This window comes from Hemitrygon akajei, chromosome 11 (assembly GCF_048418815.1).
Source record: "Hemitrygon akajei chromosome 11, sHemAka1.3, whole genome shotgun sequence".
NCBI lineage: Eukaryota > Metazoa > Chordata > Chondrichthyes > Myliobatiformes > Dasyatidae > Hemitrygon > Hemitrygon akajei.
This window is the reverse complement of record NC_133134.1, coordinates 139,884,306-139,906,035: the sequence shown is the minus strand read 5'-3', so window position 1 is coordinate 139,906,035 and position 21,730 is coordinate 139,884,306. Positions and strand designations below refer to the sequence as shown.

At 40.0% G+C, this 21,730-nt stretch overlaps 1 protein-coding gene across 4 annotated transcripts in view; it reads right to left on the bottom strand.

Annotated features, from left to right (window-relative positions):
* Nucleotides 1-21,730, bottom strand: part of LOC140736070 (uridine-cytidine kinase-like 1) — a 202,126-nt gene that overhangs the window by 18,188 nt on the left and 162,208 nt on the right. For 3 of the 4 annotated variants that reach the window (XM_073061805.1, XM_073061802.1, XM_073061804.1), the window contains 2 exons: nt 17,662-17,681; nt 2,985-3,083 (listed from right to left, as the gene is read on the bottom strand). In XM_073061805.1, the coding sequence (XP_072917906.1) occupies nt 2,985-3,083; nt 17,662-17,681 (119 nt within the window). Of the gene's footprint in view, nt 1-2,984; nt 3,084-17,661; nt 17,682-18,532; nt 18,550-21,730 lie in introns of all 4 variants that reach the window. The other variant, XM_073061803.1, reaches the window with a different exon arrangement.

The following is a 21,730-nucleotide window of genomic DNA, read 5'->3' as shown; positions in this document are numbered from 1 at the left end:
TGCAGACCCCAATCAGTACGGATTGGCAACAGCATCTCCTCCACAATCTCCATCAGCACAGGTGCACCACAAGGCTGTGTGCTTGGTCCTCTGCTCTACTCACTTTATACTTATGACTCTGTGGCTAAGCACAGCTCCAATGCTGTATTTAAGTTCACTGGCACCACTTTTGTTGGCCAAATCAAAGGTGGTGATGAATCAGCAAATAGGAGGGAGACTGAAAATCTGGCTGACTGGTGCCACAACAACAGCCTCTTACTCTATATCAGCAAGACCAAGGATCTGATTATTCAGATGGAGAGGGTCAGCAACTTTAAATTCCTTGGTGTTAACATTTCAGAAGACCTGTCCTGGGCCCAGCACGTAAGTGCAATTATGAAGAAAGCATGACAGCGCCTCTACTTCCATGCTGAATCTAAAACTTTGAACAGCTTCCATACATGTGAGGTGGAGAGTATACTGTCTGGCTGCAGCATAGCCGAGTATGGAAGCACCAATGCCCTCGAACAGAAAATCCTGTAAGTAGTGGATATAACCCAGTCCATCAGGGGTAAAGCCTACCCCACCATTGAGCATGTCAACATGGAGTGTACTTGTGGGAAAGCAGCATCCATCATCAGGGAGCTCACCACACAGGTTATGCTCTCTTCTTGCTGCTGCCATCAGGAAGGTGGTACAGGAGCCTTAAGACTCACAGCATCAAGTTCAGGAACAGTTATTACCTATCAACTATCAGACTCCTGAACCAGAGGGGATAACACTCAACATCATTTGCCCCATCACTGACATGTTCCCACAACCTATGGGTTACATTCCGGGACTCTTCACCTCATGTTCTTGATGTTTATTGCTTATTTCTTATTATTATTTCTTATTATGTTTGGGCAGTTTGTCTTTTGTTCACAGGTTGTCCGCCCTGTCAGTGTGGTCTTTCATTGATTAGAAACAGAAAACCTACAGCATAATACAGGCCCTTTGGCCCACAATACTGTGCCGAACATGTACTGACTTAGAAAAATAGAAGGCTATGGGTAATTTCTAAGCTCCGGTACTACTATGGGTATTGGATTTATTGAGTATACCTGCAAGAAAATCTTAGGGTTGTATATGGTGACATATACTGCATGGGGATGAATAAAGTATCTATCTATCTATCTATCTATCTACTTTGATAATAAATTTACTTTGAACTTTGAAATGCTAATCAAATAGTGACTTAGCACTTGGTATATATTATTAATTTGGAATGAAAAATATTATTAACATAAAGCCCTCATTGCTGAGAGAGGGAGAAAATTTAAGAGATATCAATAATTCATACACATTTGTACAATAAATCAATGTAGACTTATTGAAGACTGCATCCATTTTAATTGAAAAGACTGATGGGGTTCCCACATTCAAAGAGTGTGTGACTACTCACAGCTCACCATGAACCAACTTCAGTGTGTGAAATACTGAAGTTAATTATCAGTTACTTATTTAAGGATTACCACTGCAACAACAATCAAACTGGCTTCTGAAAGAAGATTCTGCCTGACAAACTTCCTTTAGACAGCACTGCAATAAATACCATCATATACTTCACTTCCAAAAGGTGTTCAATAACGTTCTGCTTGAAAAGCTGTCAGCAAAGTTCCACATGAAAAGCTGCTAGACTTGGAGCAGATGTCTCAGAAGCTTCAGAATTAGATAAGCAAAATAATTAAGTGAGACAATGGTAGAGGAAAATTACCGAAGAGAAATTTGCCACACAGTAAACAGAAAGGCCAAGTATCCCTGTGAACTGCTTAAATAGCTAAGATTAATTTGACAGATACAGGGAAATATCAAATCATCCATTCAATAAAGTCAGGAGAATCAAGCAACACAGTGAATAAGGTGTGAAACCACATAGCTGTAAAAGCATAGTTCAGGAAATATTATAACTCTGTTAAACGCTGCTCAGAAACGAATTGAATTTGCTAATCTACAAACGATTCTTCTAGAGGAACACGCATGGTATTGAACAGGATGCCACAGGCTGGTTTCAAATGAGTAAAAGGTAGGCTTGATCAGGAAATTCACTTTGATTGGCTATTATTCTAGAAATTTAAAAATTGGATTAAATGGATTTGAAGTATCATCTGTCAGATGGCGAGCACTATGTTTTTAATGTCTTCAATACACATCCTTAGAAAGATGCAACTAAAGTTATTAATTATTGTCAAGGGATGCTGACAAGCAATTTTCAACTTAAAGACTATATTACACCATCAGCTAAGGGCGTATTGAAAATTATTTGCAGCTTTTCGGTATCATTTCAGTAGCAGGGTGGGCAAATTGCCTTCAGTTTGGATGAGTGTGCAGTACTGCATTTTGGGGAGTTACACAAGGTTTGGGCAAATGGAGTGAATGGTAGGCCCTGGCGAGTGTAGCGGAACCGAGGGATCTCGGATTACGAGTCCACAGTCTGCTGAAAGTGACTTCACAGTTACGTTGCATTTGAGGTGAGGTGGTGTACAGTTTTGGTCACCCTGTTATAGGAAAATCATTAAAATGGAAAATATTGAAAGAAGATTCACGAGAATGTTGACAGGAGCCGGAGTTATTGACAGAGGTTGGGCAGGCTAGGACTTTATTCTTTGAAATGTAGGAAACTGAGGGGTAACCTAATTTTTTTTAAATTGGAGATACAGCATGGCAACAGGTCCACTCGGACCATAAAGCCAATGCTGCCCAATTACATCCATGTGACCAAGAACCTGTACGTCTTTGTAATTTTGAGGAACCTGGAGCACCGGGGAAATCTCATGGGGAGAACAGAGTGGCATAGCAAAGGAATGGGATTAATTTGCTGGTGCTTTCAGTGGCCAGCTTTTATATGATGTCTCAGTGTTCTTAATGTCCAAAAGATGATGGTACTAAGTTAAGGAATTAAGGTGAATCATAGGTTTGGATGCCTTGTTTCTTGAAATTTCAAACAGACTGAATGGATACAGTACCTAATAAACGTGTGCATCCCCTGAACCTGCGGAGTACTCTTCAACACACTCAATGTCTCTGGCAATGGCTGTGCTTGGTGGGCAGATGCCAAGGTTGCCCTAAAACAATACAATTGGAAGCGTGTTACAAATCTCAATAGAAGTCAACAACAACAAAATAAAATCAGAGCTTTCAGATATTAAAGACATGCTTGCTTTTTAGAATATGCATTTGCACAGAAAGATGCAGAGTTATATTTGAAGATTTTTATATTTGACTCCTGAGTAAAAAAAAATACATCTTCATTGAGGCTTGTATTCATTCAAATTAAAAACACTTTAAAAATTATTTGCACAACTAAAAAGCAAACAGAATTTTCCAAACAATCAATCAGTTACTGTATGCCTCAGCTTGATCACTAAAAGCAAAGCAACATATTGGACAGTGGTTTCAATTTCTGGCTTAAGTGAAAACTGGCAATAATCACATTGGCTTTCTGAGGTACGTCATCTGATTCTGTGTGGAAACAAACACTGCATATGTTAAAAAAACAAGTCATCTCATAAAACCATTTTGCAAACCACTGCCCAAATCTAAATGCATCCCACCTTGTGAATAACAACTTTTGTTGTCATTTTGGCATAGCAGCACACAGACAGATTTTACTGATTAAGAACAAGGGTTGAGGTGTGAGATTAAGGCCACCTTATGAAAGATATGCTTCTTTCATTCCAGAACGAGTAGCAATAAATGATCTAAATAATGACCTCACTGATAGTCAGGTAAATAGTGAGCTATAGTACTCAATATTAAGCCTAGCCTGTTAATCTTGATTTTAGGTGTTAAAGATGTTGGCTAACAGAGCCAGAATTCCCAAGGAGAAAAGAGATTCTGGAAACTTGGACCAACACACAGCAGGTCAGACAGAATCTATGGAAGAAATGGATAGGCGATGTTTCAGATTGAGACAATTCACTGGGATCCGACAAAGACCTCAACACCAAACATCAACTGTCAATTTCCTCCACAGATGCTACCTGACCTGCTGAGTTTCTCCAGCTCCTTTGTGTGCTGCACAATAATGTCCAACTTTTTACAAGATTCCTTGTGATGATTTCAATATGAGACCCTACTAAACTCCGGGAGTTTAGCAATCTCACCTTCTGGCAAATCCACATTCTCAATAACATGTGGGAGATATCAATTGGGCCTCACCCTGGCTAATAATATTACTGTGAAAGGAATCTCCAGCCAAGAGCAAAAAAACTATTTGATCAATCTCTCAGGCAAATCCCCTAACTATTAAGAAATGGAGCAATAGAAATATACCAGAGTTACGCATGACAACACAGTTTTGGGAACTGAACAAGATCAAACTGCATGTTAGAATGACTATACACTTCTCTATGTATCACCAATAGGTCTGCAGAACTAAAGCCCTTGCTGAATGTTCATGCAGAACTTATCCTCCAAGTCAAATGAGCATCTCTTGATAGTGCAAGGTAGACAGCAAGCAGATGGTTTAATCAGTAAAGCCACATTTGAAATTTTCACCCTCTGCACTAGTAAATGAGGTAGACTTTAGTGTTACATTTCTGCTCTGTGAATGAGAGAGACTGAGATTGCATAGGGGTGCAATGGAGACACCTAGGCTAAAGGGTCCCTTATTCACTTCGATTCAACATGTAGCTGCACATATTCTGGGTCAATGATCATACTGAATAAATTTGGCTTGAAGCTCATTCTGGGCCATTGTGGCCTTTGAGAAGTAGGTTATGTTAAGCATTCTGAGAAATAGGCCTGTCTTTCCCACCATGCCCCCATCTCTGCTGCTCACAAAGGTGTAACAAATAAAGCAGATTTCAAAAACAAACTTCACAGCCTGAAATAAGATTCCTTTACTTTTACCTATGTGGGTAGTCAGATTTGGTTGAGAGAGAGGACAGTATACATTAACCTTCTTCTCCATCACATCTTTAACCAGCAGGTACAAAAGCCAGGGTGGAGCTGCTGCCTTTCAATGTCGGAGAACCAGGTTCAACCCTGAACGGGGAGCTGTCTGTGCAGAGTCTATATGTTCTTTCTGTGGGTCCATCTCCCACCTCCATTCAGGAGATGTATGTAAGCCATTGTAAATTACCCCTCAGTTTTCACTGTAAAATACATCCTCATGAGGTGGAATTTCTTTAGCTGGATAGGTGGTGAATCTGTGGAATTCACTGCCACAGATGGCTGTGGAAGCCAAGTCATTGAGTATACTTAAAGAGGAGGTTGGTGGGCTCTTGATTAGTAATAACATAAAAGGTTATGGAGAAGACGGGTTGAGAGTAATAATCAGTCAGCCATGGTGGAACAGACTTGATGGGCCAAATGGTTGCTATGTCTTATAGTTCTCATTCATGTTTAGATAGGTGACAAAACCTGGGAGGAGTTGAGAAGAAAAAAGTGGGCGGTTGATGACTGGGGCAGACTTAGTGAGCTGAAGGGATTGTTTTCATGTTGTATCTCTCTACAGACTCGGACACGTGAGAATCAGCCAAAGTGACTTATTTCTCTCATTCTGCTGTGGTTAAGTCTCAAGCCTCTTCTTTTCTCCTAGTAAAAAAAATCTTATTTCTGTATGTTATGGAAACAAAGGAGATTTTTGTAATTTTCACGTTTTCTGGCAGCTATGTAAGAAGCACTTGATGCTGAAGGCATTGTTGTCTGGTACAGCTGCAGATACCTCACTTCTTAAGGTGAATTTGATGAATTTATGACACTATTTTACGGAATGCTAAAGCTAAAAGCCGAAGTTCTAGAATACCTTTACTGTGTGGTATGCTCCAATGGAAGCCTGGTCTCCATTCAAATTTTTAGTTTTCTCCTTACTTCCCATCCTTCCTCCATCATCCCCCCACCCCTCCACCCTACACCGCCTGAACCACCATTCATACATTCACTGAATCTGTACCTGGAAATTAACCCGTGGGTACAGAGAACTAAATTTAAAACCTAGTAACATTCCTGCTGTTTACACAGATTCCAATATTCATTTCTACTCAACATATAGCATGCTGTGTTGTGTACTCAGTTGCAATTTTAGCAATACCACTTGCAGGACAATTTCTCCTCCTGTTCCGTACTTTAGCATATGTTTTGAATATAGTCCGTGCTTTAATGTCCATGATGTCTGGGAGAAAGGATACTCAGTCCTAAGCTGCTGAATGTAGAAATCACAGCTCATATCAGTACTTAAGTGGCAAATAACTTCCTGAGACTAGGGTCTAGATACTATCCAGGACAAGCAGTCTCTCACCATCTACTCTGCAGAGCTTCTTAATAATTTTAAGTTTCTCTGAGATAATTTTTCATTCTTCTAAGTCCTAGATGGTGGAGCAGCCTACTCCATCGCTTTTCAGTGGAAACTTTTTCAATCAATAAACTCATGTCGTATAGTCTGAAAGTCAGGTATTGCTTGGGTAAAATGACTGAAAGTGTTTACTATATTTGACTAGTGTTCACAGCAAAAGTCCTATATAGTCCTTCATAGTCTTACATTTCAATCCCCTTGCAATAAACCCTGATGTATGATTTCCCTTCCCAATAGTTTGCTTTGCCTGTGTGTGAATTTTCTGTAATTGATTTACAAGGAAACCATTGATTTTTCGGTTTAATCCTCCCCCCCAACCCCCAGCAAAAAGAAACACTTTTGCTTTTCTACTTGAGTCCATTGTAACAATTCTTCAGTCAGACACAGTAAAACTTGGTAGAAAACCAGGCTCTTTAAAAAAAAATGTTGAATGACTGATTAGCATTTGTCATTTTATCATTAAAATCTGATCTCAAAATCGTGTAACCTATAAATAATTATAAGTTATACTAAAACATCAAATTTGTATTCACCCGACTTCATTTTAAATTGATTGACATCTTTGCCAAGATGGAGTAGAAATTAGTTCAAGCATGTTGAATATTTACTAGGATCCTCAAATATTTTCATGCTATTTATTCATCAGATCTAATACCCCACAGGAGATTAAAAAACAAACACTTAACTTTCTTGCTGTCAATTTAGAAATGTGGGTACAATTAAAACCCTAGAGAGGTTTTATAAAATTCCTCAAACACTGTAAATGCAAAAAAAATGAACAGACTAAACTGCAGATTAAATTAATCCCTAACCATCTCTCAAATGAACTGTGGAATCATTGACAGGAATGTCACCCTTAATTAAGTTAGATGTTGGCAGTTGCTGGGCAACTGTCTCAGAATTCAGCATTGACATTTATATTTTCAGTAGGTGAAGCCTGGTATAACTAAGCAGCAGTCAGTTAGCATGTGTATTGTTGTTGCGTAGTTAATGGATTTCCATTAAACTGTTACAGGAAAAATAGATTCACAAAAATAAAAGATCACACATGTTTTGATGCCTTTCTAAAATAAAATAGGAAGAATACTTTGTACACCTTGAGTTGTATCTACCTAGCTACAGAATATATTCTACTTGTAATATTGAGGGTAGTTCTTCTTTAGGCTCAGTGCTACTCTTGTCATAATCTCAATTTCAACCTTGTAAAAATTCGTTTGAAACAAAACAATAACTGAACAGTTGGTGAAAGTGGCCAAGGTAATTAAAGATTATCTGGACAAAAGTTGAGATTAAATGCCATCAATGTTCACTTTCCCAGTGGAGACACAAGAGAGTGCAAAGCTGGAATCTGGAGCAACAGGAAGCACTGGGGAAACTCTGTGGGTCAGAGAGCATCAAGGGAGGCAAGTAGACAGTTGACGTTTTGGGTTGAGATCCCTCATCTGGACTGACAGCTTCAGAGAAGGTGGCCTTGACCACAAAATAAGCTCCTTTCTGTCACATCTTCATCCTCACTAAGATGTTGAGACCGGGAGCTCTGAGCTGAATTTGTGTCATCTGCAATAATGTCAAATTTTATAACGGCTTGTTTTGCATTGTGGAAGAGTTATGGGGTTGTGTTGATTGGCAGCTTTCATACTTTTTGGACTTTTCAAACTCACAAAAGAGACTACAACTTAAACGTAGGAAATGCAGCCACCAATGTGTAAACAACAAGCTCCCACAAACAATAATGCAAGTGTAACTATGTATTATTATTATTGTCCGGAGAAGTCACTGGAGAAATTTGTTCAAAATGGAATTTCTCATTCAACTGGACAAGGCCAAAGAGCCTTTGTTTGATATTCAAACCTGAAAGCCACACTACAATGATTGTGCTCTCAAGCCTAGAGCCAATATCATCTTTCACTGAGCAAGAGACTTTTCAACTCAGCCAAAGCCAAGGAGGCTAAATAGCTAAAAGTAATCCAATTAGGTGCCAAGGTAGGCTAAGTGACTTAAAATGTCAGAGCTACCTAGGGGAATTTTGCTTATTATATTTTTAATAAATCAGTTCATGTCATCAATTCATTTTTAAATAAATTAGTAAATTTGCTGATGACACAAAGGTTGGGGGTGTTGTGGATAGTGTGGAGGGCTGTCAGAAGTTACAGCAGGACATTGATAGGATGCAAAACTGGGCTGAGAAGTGGCAGCTGGAGTTCAACCCAGATAAGTGTGAAGTGGTTCATTTTGTAGGTCAAATATGATGGCAGGATACAGTATTAATGGTAAGAGTCTTGGCAGTGTGGAGGATCTTGGGGTCTGAGTCCACAGGACACTCAAAGTTGCTGCACTGGTTGACTCTGTGGTTAAGAAAGCATATGGTGCATTGGCCTTCATCAACCTTGGGATTGAGTTTAAGAGCCGAAAGGTAATGTTACAGCTGTATAGGATCCTGGTCAGACCCCATGTGGAGTACTGTGAGTTCACCTCACTACAGGAAGGATGTGGAAACTATAGAAAGGGTGCAGAGGAGATTTACAAGGATGTTGCCTGGATTGGGGAGTGCGTCCTATGAGAATAGGTTGAGTGAACTCAGCCTTTTCTCCTTGGAGTGAAGGAGTATGAGAGGTGACCTGATAGAGGTGTATAAGATGATGAGAGGCATTGATCATGTGGATAGTCAGAGGCTTTTTCCCAGAGCTGAAATGGCTGACATGAGAGGGCACAGTTTTAAGGTGCTGGGAAGTACGTACAGAGGACATGTCAGGGGTAAGTTGCTGTTTTTGTTTTGTTTTTTTTACACACAGAGTGGTGGAGTGCGTGGAATGAGTTGCCGGCGACGGTGGTGGAGGCAGATACGATAGGGTCTTTTCAAAGACTCCTGGATAGGTACGAGGGCTATGGGTAACCCTAGATAATTTCTAAAGTAAGTACGTGTTCAGCACAGCATTATGGGCTGAAGGGCCTGTATTATGCAGTAGGTTTTCTATGTTTCTATCTCCCTAATTACATAGTACCCAATAGCATCATTTGCATCATGACATTATGTGTTTTGTAGAACTTTAATGAAACTTGTGCCTAATTGTGAATCATGTAAACTGAATCCTCGTTATTATGAAGTGTTTCAGTTTGTTCAATGCAAGCATAAATTAAGAAGGCTCTACTTTTATGTTGGTATGTTCTACCCTTATGGTTACATCTAGGCCGCCCACACAGAATTAATGCAGCTTACAATGCAGATGCTTTATTTTTACAAGTGATAAAGTTGGGGGAAGGGCAGAAAGTTATTTTTGAGAAAAAACAAGTTGCTTAGTGGTGATTGTGTTACACATTTTAATTCGTTTTAGTAATTGGGCTTTTTTCCCCCTGTAATCCTCTAATTGGCAGAGAATTTGCAGGAAAAAACTCAATGAAAATATGACTTAAAAGCATGCTGGAATCACCCAGCGTGTTGGGGCTGCATTGACGGAATGACGAAATAGAGGCAAATTTTCAAGTCAGAGAAGATTAATCATAACTGAGAAGAGAGAAAGCAAGTTGGCTTTAAGTTGTAGAGAGACTGGCAAGAGGGGCATGGATTGATTGGGAAGGAATCTCTCTGACAGTGCAATGCCAGTGTTCAACTTTGATGAATGAACCTAGTTGATGGATTAATAAGGATAGTTGGAAATAACAAACAAAAAATGTCAAAAGTGAAAAGTAGGGCTGCTAAACAGGGGAGGCCATGTTAATGAAGAGAAGAACATTGAGACAACTTTATAGATAAAGCAGTGTTGCCCGGCAAGAAAGAAAACTTAACAAGCTAAAAGTTAAAGTGACTGGAGGAAAGTATGATGAGGGGGTGGTTTTGAGAGGTAGATTTTGAGGTTTTGTACCCCCCCTCCCCAAACGAGAGTGGTGGATGTGTGGAATGCATTGCTAGGGGTGTTTGTTGGGGTAAATACAATAAAGATATTTAAGGGACTCTTAGATAGCCACATGGATGAATGGAAAATAGAGGGCTTCGTGGGAAGGAGGTGGTAGAATGATTTTGCAAGGTCAGCACATGACTTGTGGGCTGCAGGCTCCTATGCTCCTACAGTGCTGACAGGTTTATATTCTAAGCTGCTGACTTCAATACAGTGTCCATTAGTCTAGTCGCAGAAGGTGAGTTGCAGTTCCTCGAGCTTAGCACAATGCTGGAGACACAGACTTCAAAGCTAGAGTGGGAGTAGCAATTAAAGTAGCAGTGCACAGGAGGCTCAGAGCTGACCTGCAGACTACAAAGTGATCACCCAGTCTGCGTTTAGTTGCACCATTGCTGAGGACGTGACACTGTGAGAACTGGATGGGGAAAAGTGGAAGTGAATCACAGTCCCACCTGGAAAGACCATTTGGGTCCCTTGATGGTGGGAAGAAGGAATTGGAGTAGTCCATGATGAGAGGAGAAATTGCCACATGAAGAAATTCACCTGGATGCTGCTAAATTAGAGGGTATTGGCTACAAGGAGAGGTTGGACAAACTGGAGTTTTGGAGATGGGAGACCTGATAATGTTTATAAAATTATGAGTAGCACAGAGAGGATAAGTAGTCAGAGCCACTTCAGAGGCTAAAAATGTCAGATATTAGAGATAGATTTAAGCTGGGTGGGAGATTTTAAAGGAGATGTGTTTTTCACAGAACCCATTGGGTGGCTCTAACAGGCTACCAAGGATGGTGGTGGAAGCAGACAGGATAGTAGAATTTGAGAGGCACTTAAGCAGGTAATGAACATTGCAGAGAATGGGGAACATACACTCAGCGGCCTCTTTATTAGATATATCTGCTCATTAATGCAAATATCTAATTAGCCAATCATGCGGCAGCAATTCAATGCACAAAAGCATGCAGACATGTTTAAGAGGTTCAGTTGTTCAGACCAAACATCAGAATGGGAAGAAAAATGATCTGAATAACTTTGACCCAACTTAAGTTTGAGGATCATCACCTCGCCTTCAATCTGGGCACATGGCATCTTTTGGACTCAATATTAATGCTTTTTGAGAGGGTGATTTTAGATGTATATCATATTTTTACTGAGTTAAGTATTGTATGTAATTAGTTTTGTTACAATAAGTGTATAGGACATTGGAAAAAATGTTGAATTTCCCCATGGGGATGAATAAAGTATCTATCTATCTATCTACATCTCTCCTATCGGAACTGGCAAGTTCAGCCACTAGTCACAATTGTCAGGTTCCTCCCTTTCTACTGGCATAGTTTGACCTGCTTAACCAGTCTCTGAAGTTCTGTCCTTCACAGCTTTTACATTACTTTGTATTCGTATTTTCTCTCTCACCACCCTTATTACTCTCAAGGGCTCTACAAATCATGTTGTCAGTATTATTTATTTGCTTATGATTTATTTGTTTCTGCAGTTTCTCCTTTTGCATATTGGTTGCTTGTCGGTCAGTGTGTGTAGTTTTTCCATCGAGTCTATTGTATTTCTTTGCTCTACTGTGAATGCCTGCAAGCAAATGAATCTTAGGGTAGTATATGGTAACATATACATAATTTGATAATAAATTTACTTCAAAATTGTCAATCAACCAGGGTACTTCAATGGTTTATCAGATGACAACCCTGACATCACACATTGGAGCCGCTCCTTAGTTTTCTTATTCATCCCTCCCTCACTCTTTCTGCGACTACAATGAATTCATTACCCCCCGACAGGCTTCAACCCGAAACATCAACTCTACTCCTTTTTTTTCCCCATAGCTGCTGCCTACTTTGCTGAGTGTTTCTAGCATTCTCTGTTTTACAACCTTCTAGCATCAGCGCTTTTAAAAATTTCCAATGTAAATATGAAGTGACAATCTTAATCAGTAATATTTTAGATTTAGCTGTAATAACATTGATCTTGGGAGAGAGATTACCACATCAGAACGGCTCATACGAGTTGTGCAATCCACTCATTTTCAAATGTGATGATTTTAAAACATTACATTGGAGGGAAAGCCTCTCACTAGGACTGACATAACCTACAAGTATTGCATTTCTATTGAAATATCCACATAAAGAACATGGCCAGAGAGCTAGACCTGGAAGATGCAATGATCAAATAGCCGCTTTACCATTTAGAGGGCAGGTGATACTCACAGAGTGAAATACATTACTTCAAATGGGAAAACAAAATTACAGGAAGTATTGATTAGATTTTCCCCCATTTCTTTAGCTGCTTTGTGTAACTCTAGTTAACTATAAGCACAAGAAATACTGCAGATGCTGGAAATCCAAAGCAATACACACAGAATAGGGTTGTAAAGAGAGCTTTTGGCACACTGGCCTTCACCAAACAGTGTATTGAGGACAGGAGATGGGATGTTATGTTGAAGTTGTCCAAGATGTTGTTGAGTCCTAATTTGGAGTATTGTGCCTGGTTTTCGTCACCTGCCTAACGGAAAGATGTAAACAAGGGTGAAGGAGTGCAGAGGAAATTTACAAGGATGTTTCCAGGTCTCGAGGACTTGAGTTTTCAGGAAAGACTAAATAGGTTAGGACTGTATTCTTGAGAATGTAGAAGATTGAGAGGAAATTTGATAGAAGTATCCAAAATTATGAGGGGTATTGACAGGTATTGGTGCAGGAGCGAGGGCTTCATGTTTCTGGACAATGGGGCCTTGTTCCAGGGAATGTGGGACCTGTTCCAACGGGACGGGTTGCACCTGAACTGGAGGGGGACTAATATCCTTGCGGGAAGGTTTGCTAGTGCTGCTCCAGGGGGTTTAAACTAGACTTACAGGGGGAGGGGAACCAGAGTGTTAGAGCAGATAATAAGGTGGAGGAGGATAAAGGTCATGCGAGAACTGCAAGTATAGTGCATGGAGTAAAGCCAGATCTAACATATAAAGAGGCTTTGAGGAAAGAGAAGCAGAATAAAGGGTGTAAAGGTAGTAAGGTAGAAGGGCTAAAGTGTGTGTACTTCAATGCAAGAAGCATCAGGAACAAAGGTGATGAACTGAGAGTTTGGATACATACATGGAATTATGATGCAGTGGCCATTACAGAGACTTGGCTGGCACCAGGGCAGGAATGGATTCTCAATATTCCTGGATTTCCGTGTTTTAAAAGGGATGGGGGGGGGGAAGGGGAGGAGGGGTGGCATTACTAGTCAGGGATACTATTGCAGCTACAGAAAGGGAGGGTAATGTAGCAGGATCCTCTTTTGAGTCAGTATGGGTAGAAGTCAGGAATGGGAAGGGAGCAGTTACTCTATTGGGGGTATTTGATAGGCCCCCTGGTAGCAGCAGAGATACCGAGGAGCAGATTGGGAGGCAGATTTTGGAAAGGCGCAAAAATAACAGGGTTGCTATCATGTGTGACTTTAACTTCCCTAATATTGATTGGCACCTAATTAGATCCAATGGTTTAGATGGGGCAGAGTTGGATAAGTGTGTCCAGGATGGATTCCTGTCACAGTATGTTGACAGGCCGACTAAGGGGAATGCCGTACTGGATCTAGTATTGGGTAACGAACTGGGTCAGGTCACAGATCTCTCAGTGGGTGAGCATCTGGGGGACAGTGACCACTGCTCCCTGGCCTTTAGCATTATCATGGAAAAGGACAGAATCAGAGGACAGGAAAATTATTAATTGGGGAAGGGCAAATTATGAGGCTATAAGGTTAGAACTTGCGGGTGTGAATTGGGATGATGTTTTTGTAGGGAAATGTGCTATGGACATGTGGTCGATGTTTAGGGATCTCCTGCAGGACGTCAGGGATAAATTTGTCCCGGTGAGGAAGATAAAGAATGGTAGGGTGAAGGAACCATGGGTGACAAGTGAGGTGGAAAATATTGTCAGGTAGAAGGCAGCATACATGAGGTTTATGAAGCAAGGATCAGATGGGGCTATTGAGGAATATATGGTAGCAAAAAAGGAGCTTAAGAAGGGGCTGAGGAGAGCAAGAAGGGGGCATGAGAAGACCTTGGTGAGTAGGGTAAAGGAAAACCCCAAGGCATTCAATTATGTGAAGAACAAAAGGATGACAGGAGTGAAGGTAGGACCAATTAGAGATAAAGGTGGGAAGATGTGCCTGGAGCTATGGACATGAGCAAGGTCCTCAATGAATACTTCTCTTTGGTATTCACCACTGAGAGGGAACTTGATGATGGTGAGGCCAATATGAGTGAGGTTGAAGTTCTGGAGCATGTTGATATTAAGGGAGAGGAGGTGTTGGACTTGTTAAAATACATTAGGACAGATGAGTCCCCGGGGCCTGACTGAATAGTCCCCAGGCTGCTCCACAAGGTGAGGGTAGAGATTGCTGAGCCTCTGGTAACATTCCCGTGGACAACGAGGACATAAGGGTCCTAGCCAGAGGACTGGAGGGAGGCAAATGTTGTCCTCTTGTTCAAAAATGGTAGTAGGGATAGTCCTGGTAATTATAGACCAGTGAGCCTTATGTCTGTGGTGGGAAAGCTGTTGGAAAAGATTCTTATAGATAGGATCTATGGGCATTTAGAGAATCATGGTCTGATCAAGGACAGTCAGCATGGCTTTGTGAAGGGCAGATCGTGTCTAACAAGTCTGTTAGAGTTCTTTGAGGAAGTGACCAGGCATATAGATGAGGGTAGTGCAGTGGATGCATCACACAGTAGGCTTATTCAGAAAGTCAGAAGGCATGGGATCCAGGGAAGTTTGGCCAGGTGGATTCAGAATTGGCTTGCCTGCAGAAGTCAAAGGGTTGTGGTGGAGGGAGTACATTCGGATTGGAGGGTTGTGACTAGTGGTGTCCCACAAGGATCGGTTCTGGGACCCCTACTTTTTGTGATTTTTATTAACAACCAGGATGTGGGGGTAGAAGGGTGGGTTAGCAAGTTTGCAGATGACAGAAAGGTTGGTGGTGTTGTAGATAGTGTAGAGGATTGTGAAAGATTGATAGGATTGACAGAGAGACATTGATAGGATGCAGGGATGGGCTGAGAAGTGGCAGATGGAGTTCAACCCAGAGAAGTGTGAGGTTGTACACTTTGGAAGGACAAACTCCAAGGCAGAGTAAATGGCAGGATAGTTGGTAGTACTGAGGAGCAGAGGGATCTGGGGGTACACGTCCACAGTTCCCTGAAAGTTGCCTCACAGGTAGATTGGGTAGTTAAGAAAGCTTATAGGGTGTTAGCTTACATAAGTCGAGGGATAGAGTTTAAGAGTCATGAGGTAATGATGCAGCTCTACAAAACTCTGATTGGGCCACACTTGGAGTACTGTGTCCAGTTCTGGTCACCTCACTATAGGAAGGATGTGGAGGCATTGCAAAGGGTACAGAGGAGAGTTACCAGGATGCTGCTTAGTTTAGAGAGTCTGGATTATGATCAGAGATTAAGGGAGCTAGGACTTTACTCTTTGGAGAGAAGGAGGATGAGAGGAGACATGATAGAGGTATACAAGATGTTAAGAGGCATAGCTAGAACGGACAGCTGGTGCCTCTTCCCCAGGGCACCACTGCTCAATACAAGAGGACATGGCTTTAAGGTAAGGGGTGGGAAATTCAAAGGAGGAAGGTTTTTCACTCAAAGTGGTTGGTGCCTGGAATGCACTGCCTGAGTCAGTGGCGGAGGCAGATACACTAGTGAAATTTAAGAGACTACTTGACAGGTACATGGAGGAATTTAAGGTGGGGGAATATATGGGAGGCAGGGTTTAAGGGTCGGCACAACATTGTGGGCCGAAGGGCATGTACTGTGCTGTACTGTTCTATTCTATGTTCTATAAGGTAAATGCAAGCAAGCTTTTCCCCACTGACGTTGGCTGGGACTACAACCAGAGGTCATGGCTTAATGGTGAAAGGCGAGAAGCTTAAGCGGAACATGAGGGGAAACTTCTTCAATCAGAGGGTCATGAGGGTGTGGAATGAGCTGCTAGTGCAAGGAGTCCACACGAGCTCTATTTCAAAGTTGAAGAGAAATCTAGATATCTACAAGCTAGCAGGGATATGGGGGCTGTGGTCCTAATGTAGGTCTGTGGTGGTAGGCAGTTTAAATGGTTTTGGTATGGACTAGAAGGGGTGAAGGGCCTGTTTCTGTGCCATACTTCTCTCTGATTCTATGACTGTTGGAGGTCCAGCAGCATCAATGGAAGTGAATAAACAGTTGACATTTTGTGCCGACCCATCTTCAGGACTGGTAAGGAACTCTGGTTAACTATTCTGTGATGAATTAATTTATAATTGAATATGTACATGGGTGATTCAAGTGCACCCGTTTAGAGATTGGATGCTTTAGTGAGAAACAGGAATGACAAGCAAATTCAAAATTTTACTTTCTCACCTGTACCCAATTAACACTGAAACATTGACAATGCAAATTCAGAGATCCGTCTACACTAAACTTTAAGAAATCTGGTTAATAATAAGACTATAAATATTGGACAGAAAAGGTGGAAGTTAGAGAAATTAGACAATTCTTTTTTCTGCTCAGAACCAGAATCAATTTTATTATCACCAGCATGTGTCGTGAAATTTGTTAACTTAGCAGCAGCAGTTCAATGCAATACATAATATAGAAGAAAAAAATAAAAGAATAATTATAAATAAATAAGTAAATCAATTACAGTATAATTGATAGCTTTGGTAAAAAATTATTTAAATTATCAGTGAAAGAGGGGAGAGGATGGTTAGAAGGGATACTTTTAATGTTGTTAACACACAAAATACCTGTTGCTTGTGATACTGAGATAATCCATTATATTATTTAAAAATAAACTATTGCCAATACATTCTCAAAGGTATGCAGGATTGAACCTGGCAACCTGCCCTGAGCTGAACTGTGTGATGGGTTTTCACCAGATGAGAAGTGGCCAGCCAAAAATGAATATGCCTGGAATTGCACGCTAGGGACTAAGCGTTAGAAGTTGCAATACAAAACCTGCATTAAAATCCCTTTGGATACCTTCTGAAAGTGTAAGGAGCAGAGTTATACTAAATCATAGATTTAGTTGTGCATTTGGTTATGATAGGGATTTGCTAAATGTAGGTATCAACTAAAGTCAATCTCAAGCCAAGATCAATTATTAGTTCAGATGTTGTGATCAGTTTGTTGCAAGCAATGAACACACCAAGCAATAGAGAATTATTAAACTTAGAAGACCCCCTCTCTACAAATCAGCCATTAACTTTACTGATGTAACAAAAAGGGAAATTGTCTCAAGATGCAAGGAATTAGTTTAATTAAACCACTTCAAAACAATTCAAACTATTGGCTGACACTAACAGCAAATTAAAGAAAACTATTGTAAGCAATAATATGCAATTATTCATTTTATGCTTTCTAAAAGAGCCATTCATAGGCTTGAAGTGCAAAAACAGCTAAGACGACAAATTAAGTATGCAAATTCTGCTCACATATCCCAGCGCAGTTTCCTCTGTTCAGGTGGGAAATATATTCGAAGCAGGACAATGAAGGAAAAACAGATGGAGGAGAAAGAAGAGATTTCAACTCATTAATGCCTAACAACAAAAACAAATCACATCTGTCCCCAGTGTGTGACAGCAGGATATCAGTGTGCTATGTAGTGCATGATTACTCCTTTTGAAATTTTAAGGTTGCAAATTAATTTCATCAACACATTCAAATATTAAACTCTTAAATATGAGTTTCTAATTCACCCAAAATTCATCCATCACATTTTCAATTTAAACAATTTTCCAAAGAACCGCACTACAAACACGGTAGATGTCACCCACTGTCACTATCAAATATGACATTAAATTCTGTACCCTCTAAACTTCCTGTATCTCAAACAGAAAGTTGACTTCCTGTTGTATTTCCATTGTGGGTGACCATTGATGGAAACTTGACTTGAATAAGATCGATTTTAAATTTTAAATCTTGGAAACTACCTTATCTGATCAGCCTTCCTTTATCTCAGATTTTTGATTTTACTAACTTGAATACACCAGGAAGGTTAGAGAGTTGTTGAATAACCGGTTAACAAACTGCCAGTCAGCATAGAGACATTTTGAGTACTCACTTTGCTCCGTAACATGAATATTCTTTTTTAAAGTTGGTTGAGTACTAGTTGAAATTTGTATTTAAAATGCCCCCAGATTAATAGGCATATCTTCATATAATTAATTCAGAAACATGAGGGGCAGGATGCCAAAGGCAAGTTTGATGTGGGACTCTGTATGTCGAAGCACAGGTCAGTCAGTATTCATAGTGCCTCTCATATTTCATAGTATATGGTGCATTCCTACCGTCATTTGTTCATACCTTACACTGAGTTCACGCTGAGTTGAAAACAGTAACAATTCGTTCAAGCATTTTTAATAGCACATACAAGAGGGAAAAGAAAGTTTTAAAACAAGAATTTATTCACATTTTGCAGCATTTAACAACATTCAGACTTGGGTACCTTTCCTGAAAGCTTTGCTCTGTGGAAACTACATTCATTTACATAAACTATGGATGAGAGTTTTAGAGAAATTATTAATATTTAAATTTAAGAAAATCTGCAGAATCACAATAAAATGCAATGGAAGAATTCAGTTAGTGAGTTAAAAGGTAATCAATGCTTTTATTTTGTATGGTAAACAAGCAAGCTTCAAAATATTGTAGAGTGCCTTAACCATTTGAGTGCTGAAAAGCTATCAAAGATTATTTTTCCAATTATCTAAAGAGATTATGTTAAGAGTCATAGGACACTACAGCACAGAAACAGGCCCTTCTAGTCTGAACCAAACTATTCATCTACCTAGTCCCATTGACCTGCAGCCAGACTATAGGCCTCCAAACCTGTCTCACCCATGTACCTATTCAAATTTCTTCCAAGTATTGAAATCAACCTCGCATCCACCACTTGTTCTAAATTTCAAGTGTGGAAATGAAACATAAGGTGTTTAGCCTTTCTAAATAGTCGTAAATAGATTCCATTCTCCCATTCTCTCTGTCCCACTCCTCAAACCTTAAGAACTCTCAGCCACTTCCTGCCTCTACCCTATTCTCCACACTTTGCTACTTATGGAAATGCTGGTATGTTCTGGAGGTAACAGGTAACTTTGAACTCTAACACCTTTGCAATTAACAAAAATTAACAAAAAATATCTGGCAGAACAAAAACACTGATCTGAAAAGATGAGGTTAACTTTTGTTGCAATTTTACAAGTAAAACTGTTCAGACTTTGTAAGTAAATCACTTTAAGCCATGAATGTCAAGAATTTGATTATACTGGGCAGGTAAATTTTTTGTAGCACTGGAAAGACCAAGAGACTTGAATATTTGTCTTAAATTTTGTAACCCTTGTTTGCTGCAGAAATGCAAATTTCAAACAGATCCCTGACTTCTAGAATATCCTGGCCTTGTACAGAAGTATCAGAAATAGGCCATGACTATATCTACATCAACACCACTTCCAAAATACTTTATATCCAAGAAGTCTCCATCTTGAATGAATTCAACTATCAAGAGTTCCTTGGTCTTTCTTCCTTCTGCAAGTTAAATTGTTTCATATCTGATCTCCAGAAAATCCTAGCTGTAACTTTCAGCTCATGTTCTGCAACTAAAGACATCAGCTGTAGTTTCTGCCCACCAGCCCTAACAGTTCTCTTTAATCTCATAAAAATTTAAATTATCCCTTAATTTTCTGATTTCACCAAATGCAATTATTTTTATTCTCAAAGCTTTCTTTTCCTGGATATGGTTCCCAAACACTACATGTAATCTGGACGTGTTCTAATCACATTTATCTGTGCTTACCCCATCACTCCTTTCCTCCCAATGATTCCACCAGCCCCCAAGTAAACACTAGGAAATCTGCAGATGCTGGAAATCCAAACAACAACACACACAAAATACTGGTGGAACACAGCAGGCCAGGCAGCATCTATAGGGTGAAGCGCTGTCGACGTTTCAGGCTGAGACCCTGTCCTGACGAAGATGCTGTCTGGCCTGCTGTGTTCCACCAGTATTTTGTGTGTGTAGTTGCTCAAGTAAACACTGTCTCTTTAGGTGCTTCATCACTGCATCAATTCATGACTTTTGAAATGCAGATCTAATTTCTTAGTGAGGTCGATTATTTTGATCAATCTTTTCCTTTCACTACCATCTTCTTAAAAGTATTTTTTTATTTGCTTGCTGGAACTCTGTAAATACCATTCTCCTGTCCTCAACCTGTCATCTCTTCAAAAATAAATGCAATTCGGCTTATCAGGCCGGTTACAAATACTTATAGAATCTTTCGGATAAACTGAAAAAATTCAAGGTCTTCAGTCACACTTGTTAATTATAAATTCTAGAAAATCATCAACAACAGATGTTAGGATAAATAATCCACAATTCCCTAGATTCCACCCCTCGCCTCTCTTGAATAAGCAGTGTGACATGCAGAGTTTTCCAACTAAAAGAAAAGGTTCTCCAGCTGAGAGAACTTTGCAGATGTCCTATGATATTATCATCTCCTTCCTTTAAAATCAATTGGCATTGAGGACTCCTTAGTCTCTATTGCCATATTTCATTCATTGCTATTACAGTAACTTTGGTGAATTCTCAAATGACAAAATAGTATTATGGGAACAACTGGAATGACATTTTCTTTCGCCACTGGAAATACTAATCCAAATTAACTATTCAACATGCCTGTCAATTCTTTATTTTTAGGTATAATATGATGATCTGTTTGAACATTCAGACGTATTTTAAATATTCTTTGTGGATCTCAAACCACAAAGCTTCAGTCTGATTTTCATTTGAGGATTTGTAACAAGCATGTATTTTACACTAGACTTAAGGTCAAAGCACCATTACTGGACATTGCTTTTGAACTACTTGAACATTATAAAATGCCTCTGAAATATTTGTGTAAAACTGCTTACAAGAAAATGGCAGGTATATCCTAAGTGTCAATTTGAATGGAAAGCGTATCCACTGACAGAGAAGATGGGTTCAATGGCTTCAACCACATATCACTGTTTATTTCAGCATTGTGCAATTCACAGTTGACTTTTTCCTAGGCTGACAAACAATAATGAACATGTCCAGGTTGCTTCACTTCACTCCGGAAACTTAAGCAGGCCCCATCTGCATGATTGACACTTGCACGCAAGGATAGATCAAATAACATCATTGCACGGAGTTTATCTCAGGATATGCTCGGGTGTGTCAGCCATTCCCTTATAAGCATCATTCCCAATGTAGTGCTCCTGTCATGAGCAGGAATTTCGGCTGTGATTTATTAGGAATCATCATTGCTGGGTACCCACCCTTTCCAATAAAAAAAAAACCCAATCAGCCAATGGCCCAATTCTCTGCATTTTCTGCCCCATCCCTACACCCATCTAGGACAATTTGTGCACCAAGGGGAAACTCCACATGAAACCCAGCTCCGCCTGTCCCCAGCAGGTACCGATCGGTGACAATTGTCAACCTGCACAGGTTTTGACCGCATCTTCAATGTCCCCATGACCTGCTACTCC